The sequence below is a fragment of the Hippoglossus hippoglossus genome, chromosome 15 (genome assembly GCF_009819705.1).
Source record: "Hippoglossus hippoglossus isolate fHipHip1 chromosome 15, fHipHip1.pri, whole genome shotgun sequence".
NCBI classification, from domain to species: Eukaryota; Metazoa; Chordata; class Actinopteri; order Pleuronectiformes; family Pleuronectidae; genus Hippoglossus; species Hippoglossus hippoglossus.
In genome coordinates this window covers 1,307,061-1,327,692 of record NC_047165.1, presented here as the reverse complement: position 1 = coordinate 1,327,692, position 20,632 = coordinate 1,307,061, and the positions used below count along the sequence as shown (strand labels likewise).

General features: G+C 44.3%; 2 protein-coding genes across 5 annotated transcripts; both read right to left on the bottom strand.

The window, feature by feature from the left end:
- Positions 1-592: 592 nt before the first annotated feature.
- LOC117775342 (actin-related protein 2-B) lies at positions 593-11,580 on the bottom strand. Of its 2 annotated transcripts, XM_034608421.1 has the most exons (10): positions 11,421-11,578; positions 8,514-8,624; positions 7,887-7,901; positions 6,438-6,653; positions 6,165-6,237; positions 4,942-5,078; positions 4,457-4,606; positions 2,728-2,873; positions 2,147-2,279; positions 593-923 (listed from the first exon to the last, which is right to left on the bottom strand). In XM_034608421.1, the coding sequence occupies exons 1-10, from the start codon at positions 11,466-11,468 to the stop codon at positions 753-755; spliced, it is 1,200 nt and encodes a 399-aa protein (XP_034464312.1). In that variant the 5' UTR covers positions 11,469-11,578; the 3' UTR covers positions 593-752. The 2 variants fall into 2 exon arrangements, with proteins under 2 accessions (XP_034464312.1, XP_034464313.1); XM_034608422.1 differs by lacking the exon at positions 7,887-7,901 and having other exon boundaries at positions 11,421-11,580.
- A 352-nt stretch (positions 11,581-11,932) lies between these two features.
- Positions 11,933-19,684, bottom strand: LOC117775339 (aftiphilin-like). 3 transcript variants are annotated; one of them, XM_034608414.1, is made up of 11 exons: positions 19,540-19,684; positions 17,208-18,638; positions 17,019-17,099; positions 16,891-16,988; positions 16,553-16,679; positions 16,267-16,323; positions 15,729-15,851; positions 15,567-15,627; positions 13,388-13,462; positions 12,743-12,866; positions 11,933-12,602 (listed from the first exon to the last, which is right to left on the bottom strand). In XM_034608414.1, exons 2-11 carry the CDS (start codon positions 18,132-18,134, stop codon positions 12,479-12,481), a joined length of 1,797 nt encoding a protein of 598 aa, XP_034464305.1. In that variant the 5' UTR covers positions 18,135-18,638; positions 19,540-19,684; the 3' UTR covers positions 11,933-12,478. The 3 variants fall into 3 exon arrangements, with proteins under 3 accessions (XP_034464305.1, XP_034464307.1, XP_034464304.1); XM_034608416.1 differs by having other exon boundaries at positions 17,022-17,099; XM_034608413.1 differs by having other exon boundaries at positions 16,891-17,099.
- Positions 19,685-20,632: the final 948 nt, after the last annotated feature.

The following is a 20,632-nucleotide window of genomic DNA, read 5'->3' as shown; positions in this document are numbered from 1 at the left end:
TCATAAAAACATGGAGGAACTTCTGTTACCACTATACACTCCATTTACAATGGTAGTAGTGCACAGCAAGAAAAGGAAAAGTAAACCAGAATTAAAGATATAAATGAGCTCGTACATCCAACAGGAAAAGGAAAAGCAAACAAAGGAATCCCTCTCCCAGAACAGAAAAGTCATGATTTCATTTATAAAAACCGACAGAAAACTATGATCAGTTCTCGCTCGCCTGGAACAGATGCTGAACGCGGCCCCGTGGCGGTTTGTGCCCGACTGTGATTCTACACACACACACGTACGAGTTAGTTAGAAACTCTGCATCATGGTGCATTTATCGAATTTAATTCAAAATCAAATGAATCTGCAGGTTCCACGCTGGTTTTTAACCTTGATTATCAGCAGGGCAACATTAACCCTTCTATTCCTAGTTTAAGTAAAGGGGGTGTGGGGGGGGGGTGTCAGTGGGAATCAGGGCTTGCAAGGAAAAGTGTGAACCAATCCCAAACCAGGAGAGAATAGAGGCCGAGTGGAGAGAGAGAGAGAGAGAGAGCGAGAGAGAGAGCGAGCGAGGAGGCGACGGCTCGAGTCTCTCCGGTGTCTGAGGAGCCTCGAGAGCCGAGAGAGAAAGAAAGAGGGATAAATAGATATATACTCTGCGATGGGGGCAAGGAGGGGAATGTGTGCATGTTGTGTATGCGTGCGAGTGTGTGTGTGTGTGTTTGTATGCGTGTGTTTGCCTGGTCTGTCCGTTCAGGGCTTTATCTGACGGTGACGCCAAGTTTTTCCAGCACGCGGACGCCCTTCTCCTCGTACTCCTCCCGGGTCAGCCAGAAGTTGTCCTTGTCCTTCATGATGTCGGCCAGCACGGCTCCGCCCAGGAACACCATGTGCTTTCGCCTGGGAGGATCCTCGATGCGGATCTTGAATTTCTACGAGACAAGGGGACAAAGACACTTAGAAGATGAGACAGAGAGGGGACACCTATTGTTTGGTTTTTACTCAACGCGGGTACGACACAGATCTTATTGTTTTTTCCACCGAGTGTGAGCGTGTGAGCAAAACGGACACGTACCAGTTTGTAATTGCAGAAAAAAAGTAATATACTAATGTACAAACTATTCATTAGTGCAGCTTTAAAGTGAAGCTCAACCTAAAATCCATGTCCTGCAACACAATCCACTTCTGTATGATCAGAATGTCCAAACACAAACTTTCACCAAATAGGGCAAAGAGACGCAGCTCCTGTTTGTTGCTCACGGGTCTGAACTCAAGTGCAGCGACACACAAACAGCTGAAGGTGCAGATCGAGACATCGAGCCTCATGTTGAGCGTCTGCGTTAAAAGACATTTGTGGAAAACGCTGCAGGAACGAGCAGAAACGTTTTCTCTTTTTCTCCCAGTGAAGCTTTGCCAGAATCCAGTAACCAACATGAACCGGAGCCGAGCACTTCTCTCTACGAAGAGCTGCAGCTTCACGTCCACAGAGGAAACAGAGAATCCAGTAGAAACCAAACTCTGGATCTATCTGAGCTTCACTTTGTGAAAGAGAGTGAGTCACCACTGAGCCTTTGTTTACAAAGCACTTCTGTGTCTTCAGGAAACTCAGGTCCAAATGTAATGTCGTGATATTTTTCCAAAACAAATATTTATGATTGGAAGTGAACCACAAAACAGGTTGAGACTCCACTGTGGTTAACGTCTGTCTCTGGCACCGCCTGGTGGTCATTTATGTACAATGCACCAGATGGAAATGGGCCTGAGGTTTTATTTTAGCATATAAATGTAGATTTTTCTATCTATATTATTCATAAAATATTAGGCTTATTTTCTTAATTGAAGTTCTATATACTTGGTTGTATGTGTGTTTTCTTTTTATTCATAGCTATTTATAATAAAGTTTAAAGTGAAACTAAACTATGAAGCCTCAACTACATTTCCTTGTCGTCAGGGTTGTATAGCGACACCTGGAGAATCATTTGATAAACACACATCGGCCCATATGTTGGTTTTCTCTTATATCCACATCAGACGGGCTCCAGTTCAAAGTAAATCAAACCACATGTGAGACGACGCAGCTCACAGTTCTTTCCGTGATGCTCGGACACAGTGGAGAGTAGAATCATAGCAGAGGCGTTAAATGTGGGTTTCTCACCGAGAGCTTGTCCACGTCTCCCTTGAGGACGCGCTCCAGGTACAGCTGCTTGAGTTCCCTCTCCAGCCGAGAGGGAAGGCCTGGGTACATGGTGGATCCTCCGGACAACACGATGTGCTTGTAGAACTCAGGCCTGAGGAGAGGAAGAGGAAGAGTGAGAGTCTGCAAACATGTAGACAGGAAGAGAAGCATCTTAAAAATCATATAAGTAATGATTCTCTTTCCCCCCCCAACAGGGACACTATCATATTCTATATATTTTAAGCCCACAATCGTTGAAAATGAAGTTTAAAGACAGAAACTCCTTCAGTGGGTTTCCAACTGTATATTTTCCCCACTTATTAAATCCAAGATCAATTTTCCTACTTTCCATAAAGAACTTGGAAGAACTATTCTAAAATACTGTTATTTCTTCAGCGGGCTCAGCCAACACGGTCACTTTGCATTTCTCCGTGTGCGCTTCAATCGGTTAGTGTTGCGTATTAACGTTTGTTTGAGTCGCCCTCAGTAAAGTACATTTGAATAAATCTGCGTATCTTATTCCACGCTGCATTGTTTCCCTGCTCTTTCACGAGCCTCACCTGGTGTCTATGTCGGCCGCATGGATGGTGTTGAAGAGGAGCTCGGCCACCCCGACGCCCTCCACGTTGATGAGGTGTGGCTGGAACAGAGCCTCGGGCGCCTCAAAGCGTTCTCCTCCCACCTTGATCAGACGACCATCTGGCAGCTGGAGATGTGTGGGAGGCGGGAGATGAAAAGAGATGGAAAAAAGAAAGAATGGCACCAGTGAGGAGGTAGGATTTAATGTATGACTCAACAGAAAGTGCTGAAGGGTGAAAACCCTGAATGGATGAATCAAGAGGGAGCAACTGTGTTTGTGTTGTGTGACAGGAACACCTTTTTAAGTGTGCGTGTGTGTGTGTGTGTGTGTGTTTTCTGCAGTGAGAAAACAAAAATCCTCCAAGAGTCTGATGATGTTTTTCAGCGAGTGAGAGCACGGACAGAGAGAGTGGGCTCCGAGCTGAGTACAGTTAATGTGTGTGACTATAAAAAGGCTTCATTCAGCTGAGGGCAGTGGGAGGAAGTGGAGCCCAGCCTCAGCCGCAATGTGGCTGCACAGGAAATGATGTAACGTGCAGTTCAGGGCCCTTCGGCCACAGTTACATTGCCCTCCTTGTCTCGGCGCACACAAAACGATACTTACACATACATGTTCACACGCCTACGCCTACGCACACACACACACACACTCACCTAACCCACCCTAACCCAAACACACATGGTCACAGTGAGCTCCGAGACACAACATGTGCTCGGCAAGGCGTGCAGTAACGCAGACCTGGGTCCTGCGTTTAGATTCTGTGGTTCCCTCCGAGGGGGAGAGGCCTTGGAAAGAAAAGCAAGCCTGGTGGAGGAGCGCTGCGCCCCCATGTGTGCGAGTCCCAGAGAAAACAGTTAGTCAGCAGCACGGCCCTGTCGCACACTGCCAACAACGGGCATGTGGTCGTCTGCTTAGCTCCGTGCAGAAACAGATTTAGTTACTCCATTATTTTTTGACTACTTTTAAATGCTGCCACTTGTGAATAACAACCCTTTGGAGGGAGTCTTTGTACAAGAGGCTATTTTAAGCAGAAATGTGAAACTTGTGTGCATGTGGCATGAGTAAAGAGAACTCATTAAAAAAAAAAAAAAAAAGTAAACAAAACAAAAGCGAGAATCCCTGAGGGCTGACGATGTGTTGTGTGCCAGAGTGGAACCGGCCAACATGAAAAACAGCTGCTCAACATTCCCCCATTTTAAAGTAAAGCAAAGTTATTTCACAACCAACAACTAAAACCTTCTTTGTCCCGTTCATCCTCTCATTCAGTCGCACTGTCTTCATTAATCTATTGTTTCTGATTCAGCTCATCGGTCTTTAACGTGGTGTTGCTCTTTGTTACCGATTCAGAAATACTTGAATACTGGTGACAGCAGGAAACGTGGGACAAGGTGTTTGTATATTTCCTCCTTATTTAATGAACTGAGTGAATCATAGAGTCAACGAGAGCTCAGCAGCTAATGTAATAATCCGTGTTCTCTCTGGCTACTGTATCTGCAGACCTGATGAAATAACCACCACAAACACCAGGTTACATAATGAACTACAATAAACCACAGCCCCCCCCCCGAGTAGGTATTTATAGAATGAACCAACGACCTGTGCACTAATGCCACACGTGTTTCTGGTAAGACAAAGCTACTTGCATCAATACATTTACATAGACTTATATTTATTTACTACATTATATATGAAAGCATCTGAGTTTGTACCGTGTATGATTCCACCAGCACAGTGGTCTCCAGCGCCAGCTTCTGCTCCTGCTCGATGTTGTAGCCCACGTAGCAAAGCTTCTCCTTCATCATGCGCACCGTCTCGAAGTCAGCGGAGTGGTTGAAGGCGTAGCCCCTCAACAACAGCAGCTGCATCCAAACACAGAAACAAGGTGAGGACGGTCAGCAAAGACTTTAGATATGTTTACTTAAACAAACACTGGTGGTCCTGCAAGACGGGAGTTTGTTAAAGTAAAGCCCCATAACTGTTAAATAAGTTTAAGAACAACAAAACCAAAATGATGGGTTAGGATTATAACCTATTAAATGCATGAAAATAAAGCCATTGCTGTAGCTTATAGTCTGAAGAGGAATCGACAATTTCTGAAGTCACTTCAAATGAAATTTGCTTAGTGTACTCTTCTGACCAACAAGCTCGTCTTTGGTGTGTGTAATTAAACCCTGGGTTCTCAGGGACTTGATACCTTGATGAGGTAGCGGGTGATGTCCCTGCCTGCAATGTCCAGGCGTCTCGTCAAGTGGGGCAGGCTGAATCCTTCATACACCGGACAGATGTGTGTCACACCGTCACCCGAGTCCACCACCACACCGGTCAGGAGACCTGCAACACAGACAAACACGTCTCAGTGACTTCAGAGGACGCTGCAATTACTCTCGTTCATTTGCTGGAGACTTAATCGAACCATAACCACGACTACTACTTCCACCATCCTTACGCTAAACTAATCCTAACTTAATTAGTTCAGTCAGTGGCTGAGGGGCAGATTGAGAAACAATAAGGACTTTGAATCAAAGCTACTATCAAAGAATTAAAAACAGAGCTGGATATGATCAGAGTATCTGTCCTTTAATAATCTGTGCTTGTATCTGAGGTTTATCTAGTGGGAGTTTTCAGCCACTCATTGTTCACCTTGTCAGCAGCGTAAACACGAAACCTGGGACAAAACGCACACGGCTGAATCGTTCAAGCAGCACACAGGTGGAGTCTAACACATTACAACATGTCAGATCACAACAGGATATCGTGTCGGTTACTGTGACATATTTAAGATATGTTCATGCAGCTGTCTGGACTTCATGTTGCAAAGGATTTCGGAGCAGTCGCAGAAAACAAGTCTTGTAACAAACTATTTGACGAAGGTGTGGTTTTCTGCAGAACAAGAATATTCAAACAATTCAAATGAAAAGCCAACACCCACAAACATTATGCAACGAGGAAGCTGTAGTAGTCAATATAAAAGTGTTCATGAGTAATTTGTGTTTCAACTTGCAGCCTTGAGCTCTTTACACACTGGCGGCGTTTTCATGTGATTAATCTGCTTGTCAGCGAGATTTATGATCTGTGTATTTTCACACAGAACTTTCTTCGGAAAGGAGGTGGATCTTCCTGAGTTTTTGCACTGAATGGAGGTTTAAGCCAATCACTGGAGCCAATTAGACCAACTGCCAGACACGGCTCTGGGTGGACAGGATCCCAGTAGAGTCCCCTGCCTCCCCAGCGGCACCCCCACTGTCACAGCGACATCCTAAACTAAGTGCAGAACTGGGTCACGGTCGAACTCTGCTCCTGCATGAGGCAGTGAAACTTTCACACTCTTTCTCCACCCTCTTTATAGTATTTCCATGTCGTATATTCTTCACGCCCCCGATGTGTAAAGGCCTTCACCAAACATGGCGGTCTTCTTACCTTGGGCATACAGTGTCAGCACGGCTTGAATAGCGATGTATACTCCTGAAAACTGGTAGGTCTCAAACATCACCTGCAGGAGGTCAGCAAACACAGTTTGTTACTGAGAACATACATAAACCTGCACTACAGCACATGCATGAAATCATTTTGCAGTTGATCAATGAAACCGACTAGATAAACTAGAAAACATCTTCTCTCCCCCCCCGGCCCTCTCACACAACTATGAAAATACCTTCATGCTGCAAAACAAACCCGTTAGTTTGAACATACCTCGATGATTTTCTCGCGGTTCTTGGTCGGGTTCATGGGGGGCTCCGTGAGCAGGATCTTGCAGTTGCGGGACTCGATGTTGAGCTTCTCTGGGCCGAAGGTGTAGTCCCACAGGTGCTTCATGTCATCCCAGTTCCTCACGATGCCGTTCTCCATGGGGTAGTTGACCTCCAGCATGGAGCGCAGCTCGCTGGCCTCGTCCCCAACCATCAGGTCCTGCAGTGACGGGTGAGACGGCAACACAGACATATTTAGAAGACAGACAGCATAGCCCTCCACGTTGGATGGTTCAGTGTCACTTGCATTAATGACGAGGACCAAGTTTTGGTTAGGGAGACAAAAACAGTCATTTTAACTTTTCTCCTGGCTCGTTGTTCAGCTGCATCAGTTCATTCATGTTTTACCTTCCTGAAGACGAGTTGTCTGTCTGATGCATCACTTTTAAACCCAGTTACCCAGCATGCATTACAAGGCATTATTTTCCATGCACCTACACCTGGAAACACTTCCCTCCAGCTACAGTAATCCACTCGTTTTCGCACCATTCAACTAGCTGCATGCAAGGCAGCCTGGCAGTGTAAACAACTGCGTGGTTAGAGCTCAGTGTTAGCCACACAGTCAAGCATCTCACGTTCCACTTGGAGACATCAAAAGCCCACGGGAGGCAGCCATTTTATGGGTTCATCCTGTGTGCTTGGGCATTAACCAAGTACCAGTCACAGGCATCGTCTCCATGTGGTCTCAATAAAAAAAAAGAAAGAAAAACAGATGTGCCTCTGTCTCCAAACTTCAGCTGCCTGCCATGCATCCTCGTACGGGAACACCTCCTCCGCACTCGTCAAAGGTGGAACATTTGCAGATTAGTGGAGCAGCTTAACGGCGCTTGACTTAAAATTAAATATGCACGAACAAATACAGAGCCTTTAACATTTGGCACCGAGCTTTTAGAGCTGCTGCTGATATTTTACGTTCTGTTTTAGTTGAAAACGCTTGTGATTGTTGGAGTCCTGAAATAGCAGCAGGATTGTTGGCGGTCAGGATCCATCAGCAGATCAGACACTCTGAAAATGGAACTGATCCAAAATCTCTTTTAGCACTCCATCGATAACAGCTGGCCTATGATTCATAGCAGCCATTTCTGCAACACTCCGCTTGGAGAAAGAAGTGCATTAACAAAAGGTGCTGTTTAACTGTCGGACTCTGCGCCGCTCATTCAACCAACATCACTCAAACCCGACACTTACAATCAGCAAACTAGCCAGGATGTTTAAGAATGGAGTCATTGTGTGAGTAAGAAAAAACGAACGAAAACAAATGAGGAAAAGACAAAAGACACAAAACAAATATTTTAAATGAAGTAAGAGCGCAACATTTCTCAGTTGAGATTAAAACATGACACGACTCTCCGGAGCAGGCAAGAGCAGGAGGCACACACCAACCTTAACTTACCATCTTCTGGGCATTCTACTTCATCGTGGGGGAACAAAACATGGAGGAAGAGGAAGGTAGATATGAAATAAAGATGAATGAACAAAGGACTTGGAAAGAACAGGACAGAGGTAGAGAAAGGCTTCATGCTAAAATAATGGGAAACGTTTAGACCTCTGCTGCCTAATTAACTGAGCTACACCCCAATTACAGAAGTGACTTAAAGATTTTGTATTTAGTGCAAAGATTATTTATACTCAAGACTTCTATAAGCAGACGGGGGATTTTGTTGTTGGAGGATTGATTCTGTTTCCTCACAGACGTCAGACTCATTTATGTTCCCCTAAGCGATGAGAAGCGTCTGAAACAAAGCAACCTTCACTGCCCACATGCTTCATTCATATATATCTATATGTAAATGAGCCTTTACTCTAAAGAACTCGTCAGAAACTTACAAAAGATCTTTTACAGGGACATTTTAAAGACTGTGACTTTGACATTGTGCTTGTATTCGAAAGCGCTTTTCATATTTTATCTGCAGTCTTTACTTTAGTCTTATCGCTGGTTTCCTGACCAGTGATTGACATCAAGACTTTCAGGTGAAATAAAACACACCCCTGCAGGAACAGGAGATGGATTAGCCCGTACCTTGATCTCAATGTTTCCCACTTTGGCCGTTGAGCGAATGATGGGTCTTCCAACAAGTGCAGGGAAGATGTGCTCGGGGAAGTTGGAGCCTGCATAGCCGCACTTGACAAACTAAAAGGAAAAGTACAGAGAAAGTGATTATTAGAAACATTTAAATCCTGATGAACTGTGCGATACAGAAAGACACCATTACCGTCATCCTGCTGACAACAGTGGACTGAACTGGGATTTAGTCTGAGATAAAAAAATCGAATCCATGCTTTAATACCAGAATCATCTATGTGTGAACAAATATGTGTGATTCACCATCTGTGGTCAAAAGCTGCTTTGCTCTGCAGTAATATCTGAAATTGTAATTCATATATATATAAGATATAAGATGTTAAGTCAAAAATCCAGGACTTCAAATCTGCACTTTAAATACAACAATAAACGTTGTTAAACAAATATCTGAGTACAGGACTAATTATCAGCTGTGAGGACATAAAGGTGAAGTAAATCATTGACTGTTTTCTGCATCGAGCCACACTGAGAATATACACTGTGTGGTTTCCTCTTCTTCCTCTTAATGCTAGACTTTGCATTCGTACTGTTTGTGTCATGACCTCAAACAGAAAAGAATGTAGCTTGTTGGTTTTTCCAGCAACATTGTGAATGAGTGAATTCCACAGATGACCCACTAAACTGTGTTTAACAATTTAGTAAAATGTGAGCGTCAGTAAAGCCCTGCCCCCACAAAGGAATCTGGGTGAAGCTTGGAGCATTAACTGGTGAGTCACACCACGGACAGCAGCTTGAATCTACCCTACACAGTGAAATGTAGAGAGATCCACTAGTAAACCACACAATGCAGTTATCTTTTGCAGATTTTACAGTCTGGTGTGAGACGACATGCACCAGGTCTCTGAGAACGGATTGGTGCAGAGACCATCACTTCCTCTAAGCTTCTCACTTCAACCCTGACACAGGTTCAGATTGTTCTCTACACCGTGCACTTGAGATCCACAGCTCATAAAAAAGGCCGTATTAGTCAGCAACGTGAGAAGCCAACATCCTCTTTAACTGCTGACAAGGTTGAGACAGGAAGTGCCTCCACTCCAACAGAGGCACTGTTACCTGTGAGCAAAGAATAATTTGAAAACACAAGAGACCAAAAAACGACTGTGGTACTATAAACGCTGGATGAAGTAAAAGTGCAGACTTTGCAAGTTTGCAAAACAAACCACAGAAGCTGGAAAATCCCTGAGATAAAGTGAATTAAAATAGCAAAGTTCTGTCCCTCAATCGTGCAGATGCAGCAACTTTGCACCGGTGGCCGTTCGGGCTGCGTGGTAACGCTAAACTTAGTCCAGATAAACATGTTCCTATCAGTCATAATGATGACATTATGAAATTATTAAAAATGGGTAAAAAAAAACCCTAACAAACAAAGTGAATGGATAAATGCATATATGCAAAACATATGTAGTGCGGCCCAGTGGATGAAGTAATATTCAGCTGCCTCAATTAAAAAGACCAATAGCAAATCGGGAAAATAAATACTTCAGAACATGTAGAAGTCCTGTAATTAAACTTAAATACCATGCAAAATATTAGAAAATGGAACATTGAGTATCATTGATTTGTATGTATGCATGTTTCCTGTTGGCTTCCATGCAGCACATGCATGAAATGAGCTGCACGACTAAAATAACTTAATCGTTACCTTCCCATTGAAGTGTTTAGAAATACTTTAAAATCCTTTTTCATAGAATGTCATTGCTTTTAACATGTACTTTTTAAATATACATATTTCATTAAAGCCACTGACTTCTACATGTTTCTATGTATGTTCTGTTTTAATCATTTAATGTTCATATATATATATGCACATGTATGTTTTTTAATGTGTGTGTTGTATTTACATTTGAAACTTTTAACTTGATTTGTTCATCTAAACCAGGACACAAGTGGATATTTCATCTCATAGGGAACTTCCTGGTTAAATGGAGAACGAATAAATCTGTACTTCAGTATATAAACCAGCCTAAATGTACTTCCTGTGGTCTTTCATTTCTCCATACTTTAATAAACATATGTATACGTCAGTATATAACCAGCCTGAATGTACTTGTGTGGTATTTCAGGTACTGATACTTTAATAAATAGATGAGTACTTCAGTGCATAACCACACCTGAATGAACTTCCTGTGGTCTTTCAGGTCCGCATTTTGTGATAAATAGTTGAGTATTCAGTGCATAACCCGCCTGAATGAGCTTCCTGTGGTCTCTCAGGTCCGCATACTTCACTAGAAGGCGGTTATGGGACATTTCTCTCTCGCTGTTCAGGAAAATGCAGTTTTAACGGCGGTTCCTCAATTCACCTGACACGGCCTAGCTAACGTTACACCCACCTGGCGCCGGCTAACATGTCCAAGAAAAAGGACATACGATGCTAATGCTAACTGATCGAAAATGCACTGAAATAAACAGGGAATCCACGAACTGGGCGTCGCGAGCAGAAGAAACCAGATAAATCAGAGACGGGATAAAGCAGACTGTCAGCTGTTAGGGGCTAGCAGGCTGGCTAACGAGCTAGCTAGCTGCCGTAGCTTAATACCTGTTAGGAGCTAATGTAGCATTGCTTGACGCTGGGGCGCGTGAGCTAACTGAGCTACACCCAGAGCTGCGGATTCATCCTTCATCCGGACAAACAGCAGCCACTCGCGGGGTCTATTTCCGCGAGGTGTCCGGATGAATGAGAATTAGCATGCTAGCAGGCAGGCTAGCTACCCACCCAGTTGACGCTAGCTAGCTGGGGGACGCTGACACCGCCACTTCCTGTTCCAGCGAATCGCTCGACACAAACGGCGGCGTTCGCGCGAACACGCCCGGAGACGGAGGGTCGGGCCGCGGCGGAGAACTTACCCCGGTCCCGTTGTCGCAGACCACCACTTTCCTTCCCTGGCTGTCCATTGTGTCAAAGCCCAGAAGCCGCTGAACCGCCCTCAACTTTCTTCGGCGAGCCGGAAGGAAGACGCAGCAACCCGGCCGAGAGGAGGAAGGGGCCGGGGCACTTCCGGTGGCGGAGGCAGGCGCTTCCGGTGGGCTGAGTGATTCAAACTGTGATAATAACATTAAATTAAATCCTCTGGTCCGTCAGTGGAACTGTGCGTCGGTTGTCTTGTGTCTGTGGCTGTCTGTGTTCCTCTACTAATCTTCTGTCAGATTTATTAATAAAGCTCATTGAAAAACAACAAAGTGCTTTGAAATCACGACAGAGGAAAGAAACACGAGGATATCTGAGGATAGTAAATAATGTTAAAAAGAAAACACAGTAAAAGGCATAGAATATATAAGTTAAAAAGAATAATGATATTAATATTTATAAGACAGGCTGAAGTTGAACTGGGAAATGACTAATGACGCATGCAGGAGTTTCTATTGCTTTATTTTATTGTGCTGAGTTTGCTCCTAAACATGTTGTGGAATTATATTAATGTAAAAAAGAAAAGATAGAAAGATGAGTTAAAGTGGATTTAAAAACTCAATTATACACCTTTAAAAGTTTAATCACAACATGAAAAGAGAAAACAATAAAGGGAAACATTCTTTTACATTCAACACATTATGATCAGCTAAATATATTATAATTTGTCTACAATGGATTTTTAATCAAAAATGCTGTGTTTTACAATAAAATAAATAAACACAAACACAAACATAATTTCATTTAGTGGGTTCGATGTAATAAATACGTGTTTAAACAGAAAACAACCACAACACTTGAGAGTAATAATAAGATTGATTGAAACACCTACTGCCCTGTAGTGATTATTTTACCCTGACATGAATGATTATTTATTATTCCGCCTCACTAGTGACGAGGAGTTTGACTTTTTGGGTTTGAGACAGAAGATGGTGAGAAGGTGGAGAACAACTCCTCATCAGTATTTACATTCTGTGTGTGTGGAAAAGAAAAGTCATCACAGTGCAGGTACGAGGACGCTTGGGAACATGAGGACTTTGGCCGTCATGAAGGACAAGTCAGGAAGTCCAGCGATCAACCGTCCAGCCTCCGCACTCAGCTCCTCGTCCTCTGGAGCTTTCCTAATGGAGAGAACACACAGACACACACAGACACATGCACACACACATGCACACACAGACACACACAATGGGTATTTAAAGATCCTTGTGTCTGATTTAGATTTCTTTTATCCGATGAATGTCTTAATGTCTTGTCTCACCTGACCGAGGTGCTCGTCTTCTCTGCATCAGACATCAGTCGATTCAAAGTGTCCACTAGGTGGCAGCGGTCGGTGCTGGTTTCCAGTTTGCTGATGGTCAACTCGTACAGTTCCCGGTCGACTCCTTTACGTGTGAGTGCGTGTTACAAACACAAAACACGGGTATCAAACCACCGAGTATCAAAGGACTCACATACAACACAAGCTGAAAGGAGCAATTGCTTAACATTTGTATCGTCATGTTGAACCCATAGACTGTATTTAAAGATGGACGACATGACAGCTCCCCAAAAGTGAAGCCAAAGCATCTTGATCGCCACCTGGTGGTTGGCTGCAGTGTAAGTCTTAAACCCTGCCTCCTCCATGTTAGCAGATGGGACATGGACCAAACTGAAAGGAGTCAAATAACTTTCTGTAAAAGTTTTTGATAAGTTTGGATTTAATGGGTTATTTGAAGCTGTAAAAACAGGGTGATTGACAGCTGATACTGACTTGCAGTTGCTCAGGCGCACAAGACGTTAAAGAGGCAAGATGGCAGTGTTCAAATCCAGGATATTTTGGAGATGTCCTGTTCATCTTTATTTACCGTCTATGGGTGAACCTGGTGTGTGCAAAACTGACATTTCTTCCGTTTCACACTCTGACCTGGTGGAGGACTGCTGCTGCTGGATCTGCTCTCCTCCTCTGGACCGAAACAATCCAGGTTGAGAGCACAGCAGCCTGTTCTTGCACGGGAAGACAACGGGTCACGGTTGTTTGCGGGGATGAGGAATAAAATAAGAATGAAGAAGAAGCACGAACCCGACTGACCGCTAAAAGTGAGGTTGAGCTTAGCAATATATTGGAAATCTTTAGTTTTATATTCTTTGTGTGGTTAAAATAAAAACCTGACACACGCCAGTGAGCCGTGGAGTTGGATGAATACCCCAACTTTGCTTTCAACCACAGAGAGAAGTGACGCCACTTATGGCAAAGAGAGAAAAGCAGAGGGAAGAGAAGCAAAACAAAGAGAAAGGATCGACTGATTTATTTCAGTATTTACAAGGATTTCCCACAAAGACCTTATTGCAGTGCATTAAATCTGGATTTGAGCATTAAATCTGAATAAAAAAAAAACCACAACAATTTATCGGTCCAAAGAGAATTGTACCATTTGGAGAAAAAAATCATTAGTTTTTAGAAAATAATTGCATGAAGGCACAACTCATGATGACGTACTGTAACGGTTCCACAGAACTGTTGTGCAAACACATTGGATTGGTAATGAAACACTTCTTTGGAATCAAACACTCTGCAGAGCGTGCGGACACAGTTCGTGCTTCAGTGCACCGAGTAAAGAAAACCCCCCAAAAACTGAAAGCAGCATTAACTGATGCAAAAATCTCAACTTCCTTTTACTGTGTCGCCATTTTCATCTTATTTGAATAGTGATGTCTAAAATAAATCTCCTGTCGACAGGCACCTGCACATGTTGAACCGAACAGAACAACTCAAACTCCCAAAGACACATTTCATATAACACATGAGACAATGATACATAAAGAAAGAAATAACTACAAACAAATAATTAATATATATAATAAATATATAGGTGCATGTTCTTTGCATTTGTAAATTATTCAGTATATCTTTTGACCTTTTTTCTGCACTGACAATTTACTGCCCCCTGCTGTTCACACGTTATCACTGCAACACTATTCTGTTTCATGTGATTCATCACTAAACATTTGTCTTGCTTGTGCTGTTGATGTTGTCATGGAAACAGGCTTTCTTCAGTGGACTCGACTCATCTAAGTGTCAATCGAGCCGTTCACATGCTGCTCATCATCAGCTGACATGTCTGCAGTCTGATGAGTAATCAATGCAATGCCACACAGGTAGTTACACACTTCTCACTCATGCAGCAGCAGCAGCACACACAGTACCACCAAGTTCCCCATCGGTCACACAACAGATCAAGAAACTCAGATCACAGCAGTTTGTGTCATGTGCCAATAACTATTTAAAGATTTCACTTTTTTAACTATGCAACATCTTCCAAGTTGATGGAGTAGCTGCAAGAATTTAGAAGGAAACTAACAACATGCGACCTCGTCTTCTGTGGTTTTCTACTGGTCTTTCTTTTGTTACCTCCACAAGAACATAACAAATGATTCACATCAAAATGTAAAAAGAAAATCAGATGATACTGTCAGATCCACAGGCTTCATCCCCACGCACTGGGCACCACCGGGTTAGAGTTAACAGTTAAACCTTAACGGTGCCTAAAGGAATCAAAATGCTCCTTTAAATCGTAACCTTCACCCACATCAGGTGTTAACACTTCAAACTGGTTTTCCCATCTCAGCTGGGACCGATAAATACTGAGATAAATGAATAAGAAGGTGGCAGCAGGTAAAGATGAGACACTAGAGTCAGTGAAGGAAGGAGAGAAGGGAAATCCGGACAGTGCTTCCCCCTGGAAGTGTTTTGGAATAATTGGGACTGATGGGTAATGTTTTATTTTACTTTTGTTTCCCAGTTTTTGGATCAGTTGGATATTTGACCTCTCACAGTTTTCTTGTTTGCATAAATAGATCAAAACATGATTTCCTAACACTGGTTGTAATTATTCCCGAGTTGAAAATCAACTGTGGTCGCCCACTGCTGCTGTGGAGGGGAAACACGGTGCAAATGAAAAGAAGCAGACAAGCCCTGGAGGAGGCGAGGAGCAGGAGGAGTCCAGAGTAAACTCCCAAAGGTTTGGGCTTATCAGAGGAAGCCGTGTCAGTGCTGGTAGTTTACTTCCAACCCCAGAAGTGAGGGGCTCTGCGAGGGGACGTACCGTCCTGAGAGCTGCTAAGGCCACGGCTGCTCCAGTCCCGCTGGCTGGAAGGGAGCGCCCCCTGCAGAGAGAGGAGGAAGCATCGTTTACATCTCTGCCTTCATATGTTCAGGTGTGATGCTCTGGACTGAAAATTAAAATGAATCCAATCGACGGGTTTACCTGCACTGAGTCCGTCGAGGGATCCTGCCTGTTCTGTGGCCCTGCAGGTTCTCGTGCTGTGACCGCTGCGTATCCTGAAGTACAAACAGCTGCTACAGCGTCTTTGGTTGGCTCAAGCATTCCCTGAAGGATCACAATAAGGAGATGGACATGTAAAACAATGACATGGTAACAGACTGTAAATAAAGACACAACACGTCTCCTCGTTCTCCTGTACGGAGCCTTCATCTCACACTTCACACATCATTTGGAATGTGTTAAGAAAAAGGTATTTAACCTGTACTTAAACTTTTTAGTTTGGTCCAGCACTAATATTAAGGAGGCAGGGTTTATGACCTATACTACAACCGAGCACCAGGGGGCGATCAAGATGATGTGGCTTCAGTTTTTTGAACTGTCATGTCGTCATTCTTTATATCCAGTTAATACTGGGTAACAGCAGTGAAACAAGATATAGAACCGATAGAACTGGATTCACACATATAAATGAGCCTGTAAGAACATTACTCTGCATCTTTTTCTCCTGCAGCGGACTCACCAGGCTGGATGCGAAAGCAGGTACAGCTACCGGCTGCTTCTTCATGCCGATGAACAACTTTCAGGAGACACACAACGAAAGAAGGTTGTTAAAATAAAACAGATTTAACATTGTAGAAATGTGCAGTATATTGTGACTGGAGAGGAAGGAGACTTGAAATGAATCAGTGGATTCTGATGCATTGTCCAATGGCTGAAGAAGTAGTTTCAGCTGTTAACTCAGTTACAGGTGAAGACGCTGTGAGGATCAACAGTAAACAGCAGTTTTTGTGTTTTTCATAACTCACAATGTTTCTCGTGTCCACACCGAGGCACCTGAGCAGAGTCCTGTTGGTGTGGGAGCCGCTCCACTGGAACTGAAGGCCGACCGCACTGTGGACGTCTTGGTGTGGCCACCACAGGCCCCGAGGAGCCCTGAGCACAAAACACACAGAGACAGCGCTGATGGTCTATATTCCTAACAGCCACTTCAGACTGTTACTACTGACAACATGTGAAAATCTTTTGTTTATTAACACTTTAAATTATTATCTGTGGTATGATTTCACCAAAAATAGTAAATGGGTTCTTTTAAAGTTAAAATTTCAAATATATCCACCATCTTCCTAATTCAGGAGGAACTCACCTCTGAGCACCGCTGAGTTCTGGCATCTTCTCCTCCTCACTCTCTGGGAGGTGTCGGGTGTGAAGATGAGCACAGAGGCTCAGCACCTCCTCCTCCTCCTCTTCATCATCATCCTCCTCCTCCTCCTCCTCCTCACCTTCCACAGTTGGGACCACCACCTCTGGGAAAATGGCACAGAGGATCTGCTGGACACGGCAGGATAACGACACCTGGTCGGGAAAAAGATCAGACCTTCCAGAATCCCATTTTCTCTGTACATCTCTATTGTTCACTGCTAATTATTATCATAAGGAGAAAACAACTGAAATGTCTCCCACCTGACAGCTGCTTCTCCTTGAAGCTCCACAGTGTCCCACCCTGTCCTGCTCCTCCTCCCCGTCACTCTGAAGGCTGCTGACTCGGTCCGGCCGCTGACTTCCCTCCTCTTGAGGCCTCTGATCATGGAACTCGGCCCACGACCCTTCTCCAGTCTCCTGTATGGGTGCTGAGCAGAAATCAGCAAAGCTGTCACTCGGCGGGAGGCTCCCCAGACTCTGCACACTCACATCAGCAGCTTGGACACAGTCGTGGTCCCTGTGACGCTCAGAACCACGGTCATCGAAGTCTGCAAATCCGGATCCTGTGTATGTTACAGACTGTGACTGGTTGGAGGTAGCTGAGGTTTCCTGAGTCGGAGATTGGTCGCAGTGACCCAAAGCCTGCTCTGCCTCTGTTTGGCTGAGATCTGCCTTCCTGCCGCTGCTGTTGCCAAAAGAGTCTGAATGCCAGTTGTTCCCCAGTTCTTCATCCTCAGCATCGGTCTGGTCCCAGTCGGTCTGATCGTCTTGCGAAGCCAGAGATGAAACAATTGGTTCCAAGTCGGCAGAAACACCTTCAAATGAAAAGTCATCCCCGACAGACTCCAGGTCCTCTGCAGCAGATTCATACACACTGATTATTTGAGGGACAGTAGAAACGCTGCTCTCTCTGTCTTTGTCCAAGTCTCCTTCCTCCTGCACCTCGGAGGTTTGTAAATAATTCAAACAATGCCTCGTTTCCCTCCATCTGTCCCCACGCTCGCCTCCATCCTCCTCTCTGAAATGAGGCTGAGGAGATGGAAATCCAAACGCTGCTGCAGCTCTCTGAGGCTGGGGGGGGGTCCTGAGATGCATCTCGGTTCTCACAGTGCTCGACCTTAGTGCAAACATTCCCTTTAGACTCAGATGCACAATGAGATCTGGGCTCAGAGTCCAGAACAACCTCATGACCCGGACCGTGTATCTGTTGAGCCCACGTCTCGGTGCTGTTCAAGGGAGAGAGGCCGCAGCACCAGGGATGAACGGTCTGCTCTGTGAACACAGTGAAATCAGCAAAGCCTGTTTCCTCCTCAGGAGAGAAAGTACTCGAAGCACCATGGGTCCCGGCGTTGTGGTCTCCTTCAGCGTATCCGTTTGTGAGGTGCAAAGAGGATTCAGCTTTACAATCCTTCCTCTCTGCCTCCATCTGGCCCCCGTCAGAACCTGAGCTTCCAGTGGGTGGATGGGTGGCAGCCTTCAGGGTGTGAGAAGGTTCTCTGAGGGTGGATGGTGTCTCTGTGGGATCTGCAACGCCTCGGGGGGAGCAGAACCCCCCAAAGTCTCCGAACTCGTCGTCCTCTGTGCCAGCCTCCCCATCGCCATCATCATCCAGTGGAGGAGGGGAGGAGGAGTGCAAGGTCATGATGTACGGCTCCATGGGTTCTCCTGGTGCCACCTGACGGCCTCATGCACCTGGGAGAGGAGAACAATGGAGATCATTTATCAGGGTGTTGAAGATGGTGGTTGCTCAGATGAAGCTTTCTGTCTTCACATGGACAAACAGGATTTGCTAATTGTTTATGGATTTTATTGATTAAAGGTAGATAATGTTCTTGGAGCCAAATAGTTTGACATGTTTTCACTTCCATGAGCACCAGAGGTTTGAGGGACACCAGTAACGCTCCTCTCTCTCTCATCATCTCTGATATTTAAATCTGTTTGCATCTGAGGAAATAATATAAAAATATTGTTTTCACGTGCAACAGGTTAGAACATTGATTCCATGAGGGACTTCTTCAGTTTGTATTTCCTGCAGACTTTCACAAAGTCAATGAGGAACCTTGTAATTCCCAGGTCCTCTTTAACGCCCTGTGGCCGGATGAGCCACACGAGCCCGGTGCTGAGGAACCTGCGGTGGAAACAGAGAAACTGATCCAGGAAACATGATCCTCAGCCCGGAGCTGCTCAGGTAAACAGATCAGACCCAGAGCTGCAGCTCCAGGATCAGGATTAAAGTCTGAGTCGACACCTCCAACACAAACACACGGAACCGACGCTACGTGATGAAATAATAAAGAAATAATCCACAGAAACTAAGACTCGTGTCAGTGGAATATGAAGAGAAACAGAAGCTGCGACGTAAACAGCTCAACAACAACACAAGCTATTAGTTATTAGCTATTAGTTATTAGCTATTAGCTATTAGCGGCTAATCAACGGTGGAGTTAACCAGTGATTAGCTAACACCGACACATGCTAGCTGCAGCAGCCGGTAGCTGCCGCCTCCACAGCCGCTGACATGCTAGCTAAGCGATGCTAACTGCGAGCTAACAACCAGCACAACGCTGCCCCGCCTTGTTCATGGTTTACAGACCGACTCTCGATCACTTCTCCCGGTCGTCGGTGCTCGTGTGTCGGTGCCGCAGCTTCGCTCCGACTCCATCACCTCCACATCCTCCGTCCACTGAGAGGAGCGGGTTGGAGGCGATGTGTCACTACGCCCCGTTTACAGGAGACTAAAATACTGAACTAAAGGAGGAGACCTCGGGGAAATACCGACTCCACTTTACAGACCGGAGTGACGCATCTTTAAAATAGACGATCTTCATTGTGATTATGTTAATAAAGTGTATTTGTGTTGCTGCTCATTTCCTGAATGTTTTATTTACATCTATTCTGGTTTTATCATTCCAATTTGTATCATTTAATCGTGACTTTATTCTCAAAAGAATATTAAATTGTTCCTGTTAAGTTATTACGTTATTCTCGTGATATTATATGCAATTTTTTTTATCTTTTAATTATGACTTGATTCTAGAAATAGACACTTTTCTTGAATGACTTTAATAATCTCCACAAACCACCAGCACCCTAGATTCCACCCAGTGGTTTAATAATATACTTTATTATAAAATATATAAAGAAAAAGAAAACACAAGCAAATAAAAATATTTTAAACATTTAATATGAACATAAATCCACATCTTTTATTCTGTTTAGTGAAAGTTTTCATATCAGCAAACATAATAACTGACGTGTGTGAAAGGCTGATATCTGTCCACTTTCTTTTGGCCGACTGATCAAGCATTCAGGCTCTAGTTTTTGATATGAAATGATAATTCCGTCGTATCATCAGCTGAAGGCTCCACAGTCGAGTGCGGTGGTTTCCTGGCTTCGTGGATCTTCACGTGTCCCCTCAGTTTCATTGCAGTTTTAAATTTTTTGCCACAAACCAAACAGCGAAATGACCTTTCCCCTCTGGGATCTGCGGTGCCACAGGTTTTCAGATGATAGCTATTGGCGACCATTTCGCCGCAGGATTCGCAAAAGTACGGCTTTTCTCCCGTGTGACCCCTCAAGTGACGGTTGAGATTTGAACTCTGAGCAAAGGTTTTTGCACAGAACGGACACATGTGCGGCTTTTCTCCGGTGTGAATTCTCAAATGCACGGCCAGATGGTCCCTACG